The sequence below is a fragment of the Canis aureus genome, chromosome 7 (assembly GCF_053574225.1).
Source record: "Canis aureus isolate CA01 chromosome 7, VMU_Caureus_v.1.0, whole genome shotgun sequence".
NCBI classification, from domain to species: domain Eukaryota; kingdom Metazoa; phylum Chordata; class Mammalia; order Carnivora; family Canidae; genus Canis; species Canis aureus.
In genome coordinates, this window is record NC_135617.1 from 68,008,310 (window position 1) to 68,025,118 (window position 16,809).

General features: G+C 56.1%; 2 protein-coding genes, 1 long non-coding RNA gene and 1 other non-coding gene across 5 annotated transcripts in view; 3 read left to right on the forward strand and 1 right to left on the reverse strand.

The window, feature by feature from the left end:
- The window catches only part of TULP1 (TUB like protein 1), a 13,124-nt gene extending 3,956 nt beyond the window's left edge, over window positions 1-9,168 (forward strand). Inside the window, exons 9-15 of the mRNA XM_077904886.1 lie at window positions 2,258-2,263; window positions 2,350-2,520; window positions 2,664-2,776; window positions 4,267-4,381; window positions 4,457-4,555; window positions 7,291-7,462; window positions 9,028-9,168. Coding sequence (XP_077761012.1) covers window positions 2,258-2,263; window positions 2,350-2,520; window positions 2,664-2,776; window positions 4,267-4,381; window positions 4,457-4,555; window positions 7,291-7,462; window positions 9,028-9,161 — 810 coding nt within the window. The 3' untranslated portion in view covers window positions 9,162-9,168. The remainder of the gene's footprint in view (window positions 1-2,257; window positions 2,264-2,349; window positions 2,521-2,663; window positions 2,777-4,266; window positions 4,382-4,456; window positions 4,556-7,290; window positions 7,463-9,027) is intronic.
- LOC144317637 (uncharacterized) overlaps window positions 1-9,954 on the reverse strand; it is a 27,474-nt gene extending 17,520 nt beyond the window's left edge. Inside the window, exon 1 of the long non-coding RNA XR_013383638.1 lies at window positions 9,790-9,954. This is a non-coding gene — a long non-coding RNA (uncharacterized LOC144317637). The remainder of the gene's footprint in view (window positions 1-9,789) is intronic.
- TEAD3 (TEA domain transcription factor 3) overlaps window positions 9,374-16,809 on the forward strand; it is a 22,281-nt gene continuing 14,845 nt past the window's right edge. For both annotated transcript variants that reach the window (XM_077904298.1, XM_077904299.1), the window contains exon 1: window positions 9,374-9,557. In XM_077904298.1, the coding sequence (XP_077760424.1) occupies window positions 9,374-9,557 (184 nt within the window). The remainder of the gene's footprint in view (window positions 9,558-16,809) is intronic.
- TRNAK-CUU (transfer RNA lysine (anticodon CUU)) lies at window positions 14,898-14,970 on the forward strand. The gene has a single exon. It is a non-coding gene; the product is annotated as a tRNA-Lys (tRNA).

The window sequence follows — 16,809 nt, forward strand, 5'->3', positions numbered from 1 at the left end:
GAGAGCCCAACCTTCCGGCAGCTGAAAGGTTAACTCTGGCAGACAGGGGCCTCCAGCACCCTCCTCCATACGGGTTTATTAGTTAGTTCAGGAGTGGTCAGGTCTTGAGGGACTGACTCACATTAGCCAACATCACCAGATACCGATATATAAACTGAAAGGTGAGTTTCTTATCTCCAGCGGGGAATATAACCGCCGTGCAGCCTTCAATACAGTAGGCCCTAGAAATTCACAGCTGTGGAAATGTTTGAATAAGCTCTGGCTTTCTGCACACTGCATTCCAAACATAGTCTTGCGTTTCCCAAGTTTCTTCTTGGAGCAGCCCAGAGTGGAGAAGAGGTGCTCACTTGCCTGCAGGCTAAGGGTCTGCTTGCCGACACCAGCCTCACCTCACATACAGTCCAAACCTGCCCTCAGCAAAAAAGGCCAACCGCAGCATAATCAGGGATTCTTAGTGGCTTTCATATAGCACACACCCAGGCTGGCAGTCCCTTCTCTTCCCTACTGGGAAAGTTGGAGTTGGAATCATGGTTTTCCCTTAGAACATGAGCATGGAGGGCACCAAGCATGTGAGAACCAAAGGGGCTGCTGTGGGGTCACCAGGCTGGGCCAGGCCACTCTATAGGGGAATGCAACCAAACTGTTGTTTGGAGTTATTCCATGAGCAAGATAAGCTTATTTATTCATTCATTGTCTTACCTCTGTATTGTGGTGTGACAAGTCACCCCCAAAACTTGGTGCCTTAAAACCACAAACATTTCTTAATTTCTGTAAGTCAGGAATCTGGAAGGGGCTTAGCAGGGTACTTCTGGCTCAGGGTCATGAGATTGCTGTCAAGATGCTAGTTGGGTCTGCAGTCACTCTGAAAGCTTGGCTGGAAAGAGAGGATCCACTTCTAAAATGGTTCACTGTTGGGCAGCCCCGGGTGGCTCAGTGGTTTGGCACCACCTGCAGCCCAGGGTGTGATCCTGGAGACCCGGGATCGAGTCCCATGTCGGGCTTCCTGCATGGAGCCTGCTTCTCCCTCTGCCTGTGTCTCTGCCTCTCTCTCTCTCTGAATGAATAAATAAATAAATCTTTAAAAAAAATAAAATGGTTCACTGTCATGGGTGTTGGCTGGAGCCCTCTCCACAGGGCAGCTTGAGTGTTCTAATGACATGGCAGCCAGCTTCCCCCAGAGCTCGAGTGGCCCAAGGGAGACAGCAAGGAGAAGGCACAATATCTATTATGGCCCAGCCTTAGAAGTGACGCCCCCATACCCCCATCACTTCTGCTATGTTCCATTTGTCAGAAAGAGCAACTCTAATATGATGTGGAAGGAGACTACATGAGGTGTAAATACCGGGAGGCAGGCGGGCATCTGTGTGGCTCAGTGGTTGGGCATCTGCCTTCAGCTCAGGGTGTGATCCAGGAGTCCTGGGATCAAGACTCATGTCGGGCTCCCCACAAGGAGCCTGCTTCTCCCTCTGCCTGTGTCTCTGCCTCTCTCTGTGTTCTCTCATGAATAAATAAAATATTTTAAAAATATCAGGAGGCAGGGATCACCAGGACTCATCTTGGATGCTGGCTACTACAGGCATTGAGTAGTTACTATTCACTGTAGTAACAGCAGTAGCTAATACTTCTATAACACTATGTGCCTAGAACACAGCAGTTCATACCTTTGGCCCCACTTCAGTTCACCCTTTGACATAGTGTCCGCATGAAAGAAGGTCTTTTGAAAAAAAAGAGAAAGAAAGTCTTTTGAAGGCTCTGGCTCTTACAGGAGGCTGGGCAGCATTTAAATCCCAGTTCCGCTTCTCACTAGCTGTGTGATCTTGGGCAAGTTGCTTAACCTCTCGGAGCTTCGACTTCTTTAGTAAAATTGGACACCTATGTCAGTGGTGACCTAAGAGAATCAAATTAGTTAATACTGGAAGATACTTAGGACTATGCCCGGCGCCTTGGTAGACTTAAATGAGTGTTTGGTGAATGTATAGGTTAAGTAAGATCTGTCCTGGGTATCCAGCCCCAACCTCTGCATTTCTCAGGCGAAAAAAACTGAGTTACAGTGTGGTTAAACATGACAGAGTTAGTGGTGGAACGAGGATTTGAACCCACGTGTCTGGCTCCAGATTGCAGGCTCTTAGCCACAAGTGAAGCAAAATAGTAACAAAGCGCCCAGCTCCCCAGAGCCTCCTACCGGCGGCGGAGCTGCGGGGGCAGCACGAGGGGCCCGAGCCACTGCAGCCGGCCTGTCTCTTGTCTTCCCACACAGAAAGCGGTGAGTTGTCCCGCCTGCCCTGCTAGGGACTGCGAGGGCAGAGGAGCTAGTGCTCCGCGGCTGATGTGCGTTCTGCCCCGACCCAGAAGGAGGAGAGAGCCCCATCCCCACCGGTGGAAGTGGATGAGCCCCAGGAGTTCGTGCTTCGGCCAGCGCCGCAGGGCCGGACTGTCCGCTGCAGGCTGACCCGAGACAAGAAGGGCATGGACCGGGGCCTGTATCCCTCCTACTTCCTGCACCTGGACACGGAGAAGAAGGTGGGGAGGGGAGAGGTGGCAGGGGGAGAGAGGGCAGGAACCCAGGCTGACGGTCGGGCTGGCGGGGGTGGGGGTGGGGGGGTGGGCAGGGTGTTCAGGGCACGCAGGCCTCCTTCCTCCACCTGTCTCCCCCCTCTCCCCAGGTGTTCCTCTTGGCTGGCAGGAAGCGGAAACGGAGCAAGACAGCCAATTACCTCATCTCCAGCGACCCTACCAATCTGTCCCGAGGAGGGGAGAATTTCATTGGGAAGCTGAGGTGGGGCCAAGAGGCCCAGGGCGGCTAGTGCGCCATGGCAAGTCACTTCCATCTCCCTGCGCCTGGCAGTGGCCACCACACTGGGCACTCTAGAAATGTCCCCTGGCCTGGGGCATCCCACACTTTTTTTAAAAGATTTTATTTATTTGAGAGAGAGAAGGAGAGGGAGATCTCAGAGGGAGAGGGAGAGGGAGAAGCAGACTCCTCGCTGAGCAGGGAGCCTGATGCCGGGCTCGATCCCAGGACCCTGGGATCATGACCTGAGCCGAAAGCAGACACTCAACTGACAGAGCCACCCAGGTGCTCTGGCTTCGCACACTTAAATGTGCACAGATCCCTTGGAAGTGTAGTTAAAATGGCTCAGTGAATCTGGGTTTGGGGCAAGATTCTCCATTTCCAGCAAGCACCCAGATGATGCTAGTGCTGCTGGACCAGGAACCTCACTTGAAATAGGTCATAAGGTCCATGAGGGCAGGGACTATGCCTGTTTCGTTTGTGGTTGAATTCCTAGCACCTGGTACACAGTAGCGACTCACTAAAACATTTAGTAAGTGAATGAATAACAAACATCCAGCACCTACCCTGTGCTGTCTCCCTATATGTCTCATCTAATCTTCACTGCACATCTGAGAGGTAAGGGGAAGGTGAACCCCTGGGTCAGGTCTTATTTCTTTTTTTTTTTTTTTTTTAAACTTTTATTTATTTATGATAGTCACACAGAGAGAGAGAGAGAGAGAGAGAGGCGGAGACATAGGCAGAGGGAGAAGCAGGCTCCATGCACCGGGAGCCCGATATGGGATTCGATCCCGGGTCTCCAGGATTGCGCCCTGGGCCAAAGGCAGGCGCTAAACCGCTGCGCCACCCAGGGATCCCTCAGGTCTTATTTCTTATCCTTATGTACTTAACAAACACCTATGTGAGGCCTATCTGTGTGTCAGGCATAGTTCTAACTTCCAAATATTAACCCACTTAATCCCCTTATTAAGACCAAGTGAGGGACGCCTGGGTGGCTATGATTGAGTGCCTGCCTTTGGCTCAGGTCCTGATCCCAAGGTCCTGGGATGGAGTCCCACGTTGGGCTCCCTGCATAGAGCCCACTTCTCCCTCTGCCTGTGTCTCTGCCTCTCTCTGTGTCTCTCATGAATAAATAAAATCTTAAAAAAAAGACCAAGTGAGGTAAATACTATTAGTATGCCCATTTTACAGAGGGGGGTGTTGAGGCTCTGAGAGTTTAGCCTGCCTAGGGTCACACAGCAAAGAAATGGAGCTGAGAGTTGAAGGCTGCCCAGGGTCCTTCCAGATCCAGCTTTTAAAAAGACCTCCTGAGGGGGGCCTGGGGCAGGGGACATGGGTTGCTCTGTCCTAAGACACCGACACCCATGACATAGGAAGCTCTCAAAATTGCCTGGCTGTGAGGATGGGTCTTGGAGTAGGGGTATGAGATTCCCCAAGCCCTGTCCCCAGCACCCCCCCACACACCCTACTTGCAGGTCCAATCTGCTGGGCAACCGCTTTACCGTCTTTGACAATGGGCAGAACCCGCACCGCGGAGGAGGCAGTACTGATGTGGGGAGCCTTCGGCAGGAGCTGGCCGCCGTGATCTATGTGAGAACCCCCCCTGGGTCCCCTGGCAGGAGCCTCCCCTTGGCATGGGCCAGCCTAACAGGATCTCCTTCCCAGGAAACCAATGTGCTGGGCTTCCGAGGTCCCCGGCGCATGACTGTCATCATTCCTGGCATGAACACGGACAACGAGAGGGTCCCCATCCGGCCGCGAAATGTGAGCCCAGCACCTCCCTGGATGCCTCTTCCTGAGGGTCCTGCTCCCATGTGTCCCCCTTATGATCCACTCCTGGGGAGCTGGGGGGGTGGGGGGTTGCCCATACCCAACTTCCTGAGCACACTCTTCACCCTGCATCACAACTTCATTCTGGAAACTTGTGGAATGAATTAGGGGGTTCTATAATTGAATTCATTGAAACAAATGCAATGAGGGATTTTTTTTCCAGTTTACACCAAATAATCCATTCATATATTCATTCAATGAATGAAGTGTATATTGTGTGTATTGTATTATACACATTCAGTGTGTAAGGAGTGCTGAGTATTCTAGGTGATGGGAGGCATCAGTGAATAAAAAAGAATCTGCCCTTATGAAGCTGGCAATCTAGTGGAGGAAATGGACATTAGACAATAACTGTGATAAATAAATAAATTGTATAGTATGTTAGAAAGCGAGAAGTGGAGGCACCTGGGTGGCTCACTTGGCAAAGCATCAGCCTTCGGCTCAGGTCATGATCCTGGGGTCCCAGGATCGGGCCATATAGTGGGCTCCTTGCTCAGCGGGGAGCCTGTTTCTCCCTCTCCTTCTGCCTGTGGCTCTCCCTGCTTGTGCTCTCTCTCTGTCAAATAATAAATAAAATATTTTTTAAAAAGTGATGTGATAGGGAAAAAATAAAAAGTTAAACAGGAGAAGGAAGATGAGAAATATGTACATGTTCAGTATTAAATACAGGGTCAGAGCAGGCCTCATTGAGGTGATGTTTAAGCAAGGAGCTGAAGGAGGTGAGAGAGCAAGCCTACAGATATCTGGGGAAAGCATCCAGGCAGAGGGAAGAGCCAGTACAAAGGCCCTGAGGCAGGATGGTGCCTGGTAGGTTTGAGGTGAGAGGTGAGAATAAGGGGCAGATAGGACCTGTATGACTGGTTTGTACTCAAACAGGAAGCCACAGCAGGGTTTCAGGAGTGACTTGATTTGACTTTTTTTTTTTTTTTTTAAGATTTTATTTAATTATTTGAGAGAAAGAGAGAGAGCACAAGCAGGGGCATGGTGAGGGGAATAACATAACAGGGAGAGGGAGAAGCAGAGTCCCTGCAGGGAGCCCGATAAGATGCAGGGCTTGATCCTGGGCCCCAGGATCATGACCTCAGCCAAAGGCAGAGGCTTAATTGACTGAGCAACCCAGGGGTCCCTTGACTTTTATTCAGAAAAGCAAAGTTGCTTGTTTTTGTGTGTGTATGTGTGTGTGAAGTATAGGATAAGACGCAGAGATGTGGGGATCCCTGGGTGGCTCAGAGGTTCAGCGCCTGCCTTTGGCCCGGGGCGTGATCCAGCATCGGGCTCCCGGCATGGAGCCTGCTTCTCCCTCTGCCTGTGTCTCTGCCTCTCTCTCTCTCTCTCTCTAATAAATAAATAAATAAATCTTAAAAAAAAAAAAAAAAAAAGAGATGCAGAGATATCCTGGGGAGTGGTGGCCTCCTGCAATGTTAGTCTTTTGCTCTGCTCCTCAGCACTGCATCAGTGAGCCCGGGATTTCAGAGACAGGATGGTTGGTATGCTTCACACTCTCAGTGATGTCACTTTACTGGTTCACAATGAAAAATAACCCCTGTGAGCCTATCACATATCCTTTTGTGCTAGAAAGTCACACTGGAATCAGAGGCTTGGCCAACTCATGGGGCACAAAGCACGGAAAGCTGTAGTCTTGAGGAGCCACAGGTCACATGGTTGCTCCTTCCATGCCTGGAATAAACACACGAATGCCCCAGAGGCAGTGCCTCCCGAGTGTGTTTGGGCTTGGTAAGCACTGCCCAGAGCCGCTCTGGGTAACTCCTCATAATTTCACAGTTCATTCATTCTACGGTCATTCATTAAAGCCAGGCAGTGAAGATCCAAAATCAACACAAGTACTATCAGAACAATCCGACATTTATTGAGCATTTACTCTGTGCTACGAACTGATCTGAATAACATTCCGCGCACTATTAATTTATTTAATCCTCACAACACCCTGTTGTGAGGGAAACTGAGGCACACAGCTGTCAGTAAAATACCAGACCTGCCCTTTAAGTATCTAATTCCATCTATTACAGTGCAGTGGGAGAAATAGTAAGAGCAAGATGTTATGGAAGGAGACTTGGAGCTAAGGCATCTAAATCAGACATGGGGTCAGAAAGGCTTCTTGGAGGACGTGATCTTGAAGCAGATTCACTCTAAGCCATCAATGTGACTAGTGCCAAGGAAACTGAGGAAGGAAATATCTCAGAGCGCTATCACACAGACACCATTCCTTCGTTTGAGAAACTCTATTCCGGGACATCTTATTTTAACCACTGTTTACCTGTCCATCTCCCCGAGCACAACTGTGAGTTCCCTGTAGATCCCAGCATGTCTAGTGCCTCCTTGTGATCAGGTGCCAGCATGTGGCTGTACCTAAGACCCCCTTCGGTACCAAGGGCACAGAGCACCTACTGTATGCCAGGTGCTACTCTCCAACCCTCCACTTTGGCATCCCAGGGCAAAATCCCATTCTCACAGAGGGATGCCTCTCACACAAGGACACCACAAAGACCAAGTAGGCTCTCAAGGATCCCCTGAGGACATACTGGTTTCTAGGCTGCACACTAGCACACATGTTCAAAGGCACACACAGGTTCCCCAGGCCGCTTCCCCTCAGTCCCAAGATGTCTTGGCCAGCCATGACTCTTCCCCTAACACTCCTCCTTGGCACCCAGGCCAGTGATGGGTTGCTGGTACGCTGGCAGAACAAGACCCTGGAGAGCCTCATCGAGCTGCACAACAAGCCACCTGTCTGGAATGAAGACAGCGGCTCCTATACCCTCAACTTCCAAGGTCGAGTCACACAAGCCTCAGTCAAGAACTTCCAGATTGTCCACGCCGATGACCGTGAGTCTCTGAGGGCTCAAGCTGGGCTGTTCCCCACCACCTCTCTCTCTCTCACACACACACACACACACACACTCACACACACTTACACACACGCACACACACAGAGCTGTCCTTTATCTCTGGAGCCAGAATATCCAGGAAGGTCACCCCCTCCTGCAGGGGCATTGACACTATGCTTCCAGGAGCCTCAGATATTCCAAGCAGGTGTCTCAGGGCTTCTTTCTAACATTGACCAGAGCCTGGGATAGATATTGGAATATTCTGGGTGAGAAAGACTGTGCTGAAGGGAGAGTTAATCTGCTAGAACTTGAGAAATACTGATAGCCCAACCTTTATGTGGTCAAAGAGGCTGCTGAGACTCAGGAAGGGTGGTGCCTCCCAGCACCAGCAAAGGTCTCCCAGCAACAGCAGGAGGACCCACTGGTCATCAAAATTTATTTCACAGACACACAGTGCTTCCTATGTGCTAGGCACTGTTCTCTGGACTTTACAGATACTGAATCATTAAATCTTTCAACATCCCTATCCCCTCCAGTACCTGAGAAAGGTATTCTTATTGTCCCTATTTGGCAGATGAGACAACCGAGGCATAGAGAGGTTAAGTAACTTGCCCAAGGTGGTAGAGCTGTAAGAGGCAGAGCTGGCATGAGAACCCAGGTGGTCTGGCTCCAGGGCCCCAGCTCTCAAGCCCTTCAAGATGGCTGCCTTGTAAGGGTAGGTAATATCAAGCATTTCTGAGTGCCTGCTCCATTGTCCTCCCTCAAGTAAGGTCAAAGGCCTGCCTTCAAGGAGTTAGGGAACCAAGATACACCCAGAACGTAATGAAGTAAAAATGTCCCTGGCCTGGGGGAGAGGTTCCCACTAAGGTGAGGAAGTTTGGGATGGAAAGATACCTCCCAAGGGACCCTGGGTTCCTGGGATTGGCTGACACTGAGCAACTTCTTCCATCCCCCACTCCATCCTAGGGATGTGTCCCCAGTGTCACCTGTCCCAAGGCCTTGGAAAACCACTCTCCAGATCACATTTCTGGTAGAGCCTGGCCTGCAGAGATCAGGGGTATTTTTAGCAACTTCCTGTCCCTATGGATGCTGGGGGAGGTGTTGGGACTGGGGCTGTGAACCTGGACCAGATATGGGATGGGGCTGAGTGGAGCCACTCCATAAAGTAGGGGGTCAGGGGGCTAGTCAAGGGATAGAGCCTGGCAATCTAAGATGAGACACGGGGGCCGGGGATGGGAAGAAGGAATGAAGCCCGACACATAAGAAAAGGATTGTAGGCTGGGGCACGTGTGACAGGTTCCTATATTTAAGTGCCTGTCATACACATAGCCCTGGGTGGCAGAAGATAAGGCAGGGTCCCTGCCCTCAGGGGCTTACAGTCAGAAGGCTGCTAATGCTGCAGGTGGGGCCAGCTGCACCAGATAAGGGGTGTAGGGTGGAGAGTGGGTAACTGAGATGGTGGCTGAGGTTTCCCGCCCCAGTGCACAGGAAGGAGACTTCTCCCAAAGTTGAGGACACTGTCTGCCAGGACTGGGAGACACCCCCGCCCCTGTGTGTCCACAGCCGACTACATCGTGCTGCAGTTCGGGCGCGTGGCAGAGGACGCCTTCACCCTAGACTACCGGTACCCGCTGTGCGCTCTGCAGGCCTTCGCCATTGCCCTCTCCAGTTTCGACGGGAAGCTGGCCTGCGAGTGACTCCAGCGCCCCCAGCGCCCGCCAAGGGTGGGGGGAAGGATTCAGTGGAGGCTGGCAGGGTCCATTCGCCCAAGCGCCCACTGAAGACGCCTCTCTCGTCGCGGGCTGACCCCCTCCCCCCCCGCGCGCACGGTCTCCGAGTGACCTCCATCCACTCCCCGGCCTGGCACAGGCCGAGGCAGGGGAGGAACTCAGACGGCGGTCCGACAGAGATGAAGAACATCTGGAGTCGGGAGCCGCACATCTGGTCGCGGAGCCCGCCTGCGCTGCTCACCGACCGCCCCCTCCCCGCCCCGCGCCCCAGTCACTTCCTGTCCAGGAGCAGTAGTCGGTGTTGTCTTAACCCCCTCCCGGACCGTCTTAGGGCTCCGAGGAGTGGGGGGGCTCGCAAGAGGGGTAGGTGATGCGGGAGGAAGAGCCGGCACCTCCACCCCCAATAAAGCCGCGTCCCGGGCCGGCGAGCGGTGGTTGTTCAACGCGTGCGGACAACGAGGCGGCGGGAGGGGTCCGGAGCGCGGGAGGGGTCCGGGGGGCGGGCCGGAGACCTGCCTCCCCACCCCCAGCCCCGCTCCCGCCCAGGCCCCGGGCGCTCCCGCGTCCCCTCCCCCGCGCCCAGCGCCGGTCCTACCGAAACTCGGCGGGCTCGTGGTGTCGAGACGCCCCCCGCGGGGGCCCCGGGCCGAGAGGGAGGGCCCCGGAGGTCCGGGAAGAGGGGGAAAGGGAGAAATTCGAGAAACAAGCCTCTCGGGGAGAACCAGACAAACCGGGTCCGGGCAGGGCGGGCGCAGTCGCCAGGCCGGGGCGGGGTCTGGGGCCCCGGGAGTTGGGGGCGGGCTCTCGGGCGGGAGAGGGCGCTGCGCCTCGGCGGCTCGGGACTGGGTGGGAGGGTCGGTTAGGGAGCCCCGAGGCCCGGGCGCCCTGGCTCCGCGGGGCTCCTCGTGACGCGGCACCCCGACGGGAGTCCGGCCGGGTGGCAGGAGCCCCGCCCCCGGCCCCGCCCAGGCCGGAGCCCCACACTGCAGTGGGGTCCCGGGGAGGTGGGGCCAGGCCCGGCGTGCGGGGAGCGGGTGGGAGCGTGGCACCCGCGGGCGAGCGGCGCTGCAGCCCCAGGTCGCGAAGCCGCGGGGTGGGCCGCCCTAGCGCCGACGGGGGCGGCCCCGCGCGGCCCCGCCCCTCGCGGCTGGGCCCGCCCCCTGCGCGCCCCGCCCCCTCCTTCCCCTCAGCCCCCACCCCCCGCCCCGGCTCCTCAACACAAACTTTCCGTCCCGCTCGCTCCCTCCTCCGCGCCCGGCGCCTCCCGCTCCAGCCCGGCTCATTCCACACATTCCGGCCAGCCCCCTCCCCAAGACCCCCCTTCCCCGGCCCCCCCCTCAGCTCCTCTGGGCCCGGCGGAGCGGCCCGGCCGGAGCGCCCCCCCGAGCTCGGACCAGGTAAGCCGGGCGGACGCCGGGAGGAGGCCCTGCTGGGAGAGGTGGTTTGGTTGGCTGGTTCTGGATTGGGGAGCACTCGAGGGGGCCTGGGTCCCCCCAGCTATTGTCCAGCTGGAGCCGGAGCCCCGGATCTGGGTGCCGGGAAGTTTAGAGGGAAGGGGGGGAGCTCTCCGGGAAGCCCCGCCCACCCCGCCCACCCCCACCCCCACCCCCACCCCCCCGCGACCCGGACCAGTCGGTCGGGGGAGGTCGGGGTGCCGGGAGATTGCCCCGGTGCCGTCGCCTGTCCCAGCGTCCGCGTTGGGGGTATCGAGGCAGGGGTCTGGGGGCCGCACGGTTTGGAGGGCCTGCCAGGGAGCTCGTACCCGGGACTCCCAGTCCCGGGCCCGCCGCCCTTTGGACTCCCGGCTCGCGCTCTCTCGGAGCCGGCCCGGCCCCAGCTCCACGCAGGCCTCGCGCGCGGCCTCCCGGCGCCCAGGCCGGCTCCTGCGCGCGGTGCCTGGTGGCTGCGCTGGATCGTGGAGGGTGTTTGGGGGCAGAGCTGCGCGCCCAGGGCGTGTGCCCCCTGAGGGGCAGGGGCTTAAGCTTGGGGTGGAGGTTCAGAGTTCCAGACCACGGCTCTAGGAGCCTGGTTCCAAAGGGGGCTGGCTTTGGGGCCTTATTTTCCCTACACTTCCTCAGAACCCTTGTTTAGACTTTAGAGGGTTTGAAGGAGGCTTGTCCCCACGACGACCGCCACCACCACCACCACCACTACTATTGTCTGTCATGCCCTTTATTCCTGCCTGGGGAGGGAAGGCCAAGAGTGCCTGTCTGTAACTGGTTTTCAACTAGCCAGGCCCCAGGGCACTGTCACTGAGCCCCCACTCTATCACCTTTTTGGGAGAGTGGCCCTGATCCAGGACTCAGAGATTCTTTCTGGACTAGAGGGAATGAGGCCTTGGGGGAGGGCTTCTCAGGGGGCACCTCCCTTTGTGCTTTCTCTCTCTCCAGGTAGAGGCAGAACCAGGTCAGGCCTGGACTTGTAGTCCAGGAAAGCAGGGAATGGGGGTAGGGACTGGACACAGCTCTAGGGGCTGGAGCCCATGGTGGCTCTTATGTATCCCGTCTCATATGGCCTGGTTCTATGTATACATGTTCCACCCCAGTGCAGGGGGCCGAGACACTTCCTTAGCTAGAATGTCGGGGCAGCCTGGGGCAAGGAGGAAATCCACAGTCCCCCAAAGTTAGACATGTGTGTGTGGGGGGGTTATGTTCTCCTCCGTTCCAGATTCTTGTAGCTCTTTTTCTAAGACCCTCCCCCAGGAGGGTGTCACTCCAGGACGTGGCTCTGTGGTTTTCTGGATCCCTGCTCACTCTGTGGGCAGGGGATTGACCGATGTATCTTCTAGGAATAGGCTGTCTGGTGAGGGTGACTTCAGGGGCCTTGGATGCCCCCTCCTCAGGGAGAGACTAAGAGCCAATGGGATTCTCAACTTCTAGAGCCTTCTCCCCTACCTCTCCCTAGTGAGGGAATAATAATGCTAATTAGTGCATTGGGGCTAGGGAATGGCTCAGTAGGATGGTCAGTGATCTGCAGGACAGGGCTGTGTGTGTATGTGCGCAAGTGCATGTCCATCTGTCCATCTGTGTCTGTCTCTGTGCTCCCACCCTTGCCCTCAGGTTTGCAGAGCCTGTGCCTTCTGCCAGTTGAAATGTTAGAACCAGAAGGCGACATCTCAAAGAGGGAGTCGAGAAATTAGAGATCTGGTCCCAGCTGGGCCTTTAAGTACCTGTTGTCATCCTGTGCCTCAGTTTCCCTGCTGGGAATGACTTCTCAGGTCCCTTATCTCCGAGCTCCTTTCTGAGTCTCAGCCTTCTAATCAGTGGGCCTTCCTTCTCCCATTATGGAACGTGAACCTGGTGAGGTCTGGAGAGGTGAGTGGGTGATCAGTGATCTGAGGAAGAACATGAGGACAAACCAGGGGGTGACTGAGGAAAGTGTGGCTGAAAAGGTTGTGGGTAGCAGGCAGCCAGGGACAAGGAAGCCAGGTGGAGCTGGGGGACCTTGCCCTCTGAAGTGGCCCCAGGGTCTGGCAAGGCTGGCCCAGGTGAGTTGCGTTGAGAGGTCACTTGGATGGCCTGCCCCCTCTGCCTGAGAGAGCCCCACAGGGCTCAGTGTGGAAGCTGGAAGGGAACCGAAGCTGTCAGTCCTGCCCACTACCTCCCTTAGGAAGGGATGAGGAGGGATCCCTGGGTGGCGCAGCGGTTTGGCGCCTGCCTTTGGCCCAGGGCGCGATCCTGGAGACCCCGGATCGAATCCCACGTCGGGCTCCCGGTGCATGGAGCCTGCTTCTCCCTCTGCCTGTGTCTCTGCCTCTCTCTCTCTCTCTCTCTCTCTCTCTCTCTCTATCATAAATAAAAAAAAAAGGAAGGGATGAGGAGCGGAGGGGTCCACCCACAGTGAGGATGGTGGGGAAAGGCTCTGGAGTACCAGACCCCAGGTTGCCAGGGAGCCATGAGGGCTCTAAATGCTGCAGCTTACCATGGCAGTAGCTAGGAGGTGGCCATCTCTTCTTCCCACGTGGAGGCTGCAGAAGCGTGAGGTCCAGGTCTCTGTGGACCTCTCATGGGCTCTGGGCCCATGGTGGGAGCCTCTCTGGTCAGAGGTCAGCAGATCACACTCAGTCCCGTCCTCAAGGCCTTGCCCTGCCCTCCCCTCTGTCCTGGTGTCATGCCAGCCTAGGTTTGTCTGCAGGAGAGGTGCTGCCCCTTGGGGGGAGGATCTGAGAGGGGCAAGAAAGGAACTTCACCTGTCCTCGAAGGTCCCCCAGGAGGCCAGAGAATCCCTATCCCTTCACAGGTCCCCAAAGCCTCAGCCCTTGAGGTTTCCTAGAGTGCTGATTGTTTCCTGTGCTCCCTGCCAGGCCCGAAAGGACAGGAAGTGATAGAGGGAAATGAGAGTGCAACCGTGTGTGACGCTGGATGTGTGTGAGAGAGAAACTGAGTGGGACATTCTGCGTGGGTGACACTGCTTAGGGGGGTGTGCGTGTGTGAGAGAACCGGCTAAAACCAGTTTGTGTGACTGCATTTGAGGCTGGACTTGTACAGGAGAGAAGCTGTGTGTGGCACTGCCTGTGATTTTATAACACTGGTGTGTGTGGCTAATACTGTCTGTACGTGGGAACCACCATAAATGACGTGTGTGTGTGTGTGTGTGTGTGTATGTGTGTGTGAAAGAAGCTGTACTTGTGGTTTCTGCATGTGAGTGGCCATCTCGGGGGACATGGCTTCTGAAAGACCAGCAAGTGAGCCTATGTCTGACCCTAGAGGGGATCCTGTTGCTCTGCTTGTGAGGGATGCAATGATTGTTGGATACTGTGTGTGTCAGAAGCAGAATGGGTACCATTCTGTGTGATGTTCAATGCTGTGGTGTGACTACTGTGTGTGTGTGTGTATGAACAGCCTACGAGGTGGCCTCTGGTTTGTAGGAACTCTGACGGGCTGCGCGTGCGACTGTATATGACTCCGTCAAACTAGGACAATCTGTGGTGTGTGTGAGGAGAAAGCACCGTGACATGGTGCTGAGCATCTGTGTGAAATGCAGAGTGGGAAAGAAGGTGTGTAGGTGACCCTGAGCTCCAGACCCTGCCCTGCAGCCCCGCACATCAGAGGATCTGCGAGGTGTGCCCGAGACTGGCCTCTGTGTGTGAGCACTATCTGTGATTGCCTGAGACCGGAGGACAGTGTGGGTGACAGCCATCAAGGCTGGGCCAGGCATGCTCTGTCACAAATTTGGGGGCTTCTGACCCTGATGCCTGGGGCATCCATGTGGAGGACCATGAAAAAGATAACTGTTAAAAGCAGAGAAGTCCTTAATGCCACTCAATGGTGCCCTTAAAAATGGTTAAAATGGTAAATTTGATGTTAAGTGTATGTTACCACAATAAAAAGTTTAAAAAGGAACAGGATAGAGATGCAGGTAACTGAGAATGTGTGGGACAGTGGCTGGGCGGGTGAGTGTGTGCTTGAGAGAGGAGGGCTGCAAGGAAGCCCGTGTGTGTGTGTGTGTGTGTGTGTGTGTGTGTGTGTTGTAGAGGACACTGGGACTCTCATAGTGGGGGGGGATTGGCTGAATGACTGGTGGCAGCTCAGCAGGTGACGCAGAGTCCCAGGGCTGGGGCGCAGGCAGGGTGAGGGGGGACGGATGGGCATGTCAGTGGACAACTGTGAAACCCGCTTAACCAAGTTACCCATTGGCTGCCACCCCCACCCATGAACTGGACACCTGGCCTTCACTGGGGTGGGGCAAGATGAGACAGGGAGTGCCTGGCTGGCTCAGTCGGTGGAGTGTGTGACTCTTGATCTTGGGGTCGTGGGTTCGAGTCCCATGTTGGGCATAGAGATTACTTAAAAAAAAATGAGACAGCATCTGGGCAGTGGGCCTTTCTCTCTGTGGAAGTTTGAGGGCTCTGAGATTCTATCTCCCACTTTCCTACACTGGTGGGGGATGGCAGTGACAGTGAGGATGAGCTTTGGACAAGAAAACCTAGGGGGGTGGCCTGCCTCCTCTGGTCCCCAGGAAGCCTGTACCCTGAGTGTGGGGGTGGGTGGGTGCAGAGAGTCTTGATTCCCAAATTGGAAGCACATTAATAAGTGGGAGAGCGGGGAGGAGGCCTCCCCACCTCCCTCCTAGTGGGCTCTGCAAATTGCTTCCTCCTGTAAAAATCTCTACCCTGCTCCAGGGAGGAGGGTACTCCCTCCCCAGCCTGGCAGGGTGTGGCCACTTGGCAGGGTCCCTCAGGGGTCCTTGTGCTGGAGGCAGACACCATCCCCCTCCTGCCCCCTCTCCGGTCCCACCCGGAGCATGGCTACTTCTAGGGTGGGAGCCTCTGGCAGCTGGAGAACAGCTGGCCCTGCTTTGGGGGCGGGTGAGAAGGAAGAGGGGAAAGGCAGAGGGGGTGGGGAGATTCCCTTCACCCTCATCAACTGCCCTCCCTGTGCTCAACCCCCTGGTGGGTCAGCCCAGCCCTAGGAGATTCGGGATGCAACTGCTGATTTCACTAATCCTCTTGCGTTTTGAGTGGTGTTCTCATTCCAAATGAGAGCACTTTGGGGGGCTGTGGTCCCTGCTGGAGTTCACAGCTGCTGGCCACAAGACCCAGTAAGGTCACTGGGCTCAGTGTGTCTCCCAGGGGGGCTGATTCGGAAGGGAGGGTGGCAGGGGGACATTGGGACGACACCCACCTGCCTTATCTGCATCCCTGTCCAGGGCAGAGGTCTGGGGGAGCCCAAGCTGTCAGCCTCTCCCCTCCCCTCCCTTGAAAGGGAGGTGTAGGGCCAGGGGGTCTGGAGGCTACAGGGCTTGGGGGCTGGTGGCGGCCTAGGGCCCCTGCAGCTGCCCAGCTCTGGCCTCCCTCCCTGGAGCTGTCCAGCCAGTTATTCTAGCAGTTTGGCCCCAGGGCGGGGAGTGGGCAGCAAGGGGCCCCTTCTCTCCCCGCAGGGGGGCCCCCAAGCCTCCTTGCTCCCTTCCCTGCCACCGCCCAGAGGCACCTTCTGACCTCAGAAGGCTGAGGGCCCTGCAAGAGGCGAAGCAGGAATGGCTGGTCAGAGTGCGGGTAGAGGCGGAGTGGGCCACAGGAGGCCGGCGGCCTGTGGTAATAACGGGCCTCTGCACACCGAGACGGGAGGTGGTCTCCACGGGGCGGAACAAATGGGACAGGAGTGGGACATCCTGGCTCTGGCCCTGCTGGGGCCCACCTGGCCCCCAGCAATGGCTTCCCCGTCACTCCTTCCTTCTAGATCTGCTCTGAACTCTGGGTTCTCTTGTCGGCTCACATGCACACGCACACTCTCTCTCTCTCTCTCTCCCTCTCCCCCCTCCCTCACTGCTTGACTTTATCTGACTTTATCGATATGCCCCCTTCCCGCCCCTTTAACCCCCCTCCACTGTGTGCCTCCCTCTCTCCGGATCTGGGTCTCTGTCTGGGTCTCTTGGTCGTGATACCCGCCCCCACTCTGGATCCAGCTCTCTCTAGCACCTTCCCTGTCCTGTCCGCCTGCTGCTCTCTGGATCTCTCCTTCTCTGGGTCTCTCACTGGAAGTGAGGGTCTCACGCCAGGGTTTTGTGGGGGGAGGGGTTTACCCCTTATTCTCTGCCACTCTCTTGTCTCCCCGGTCTGTTGTCTTTTTGCCTGCCTGTCGGGGTCTGTCTCCCTGTCTTTACCCCACCCCCAGAC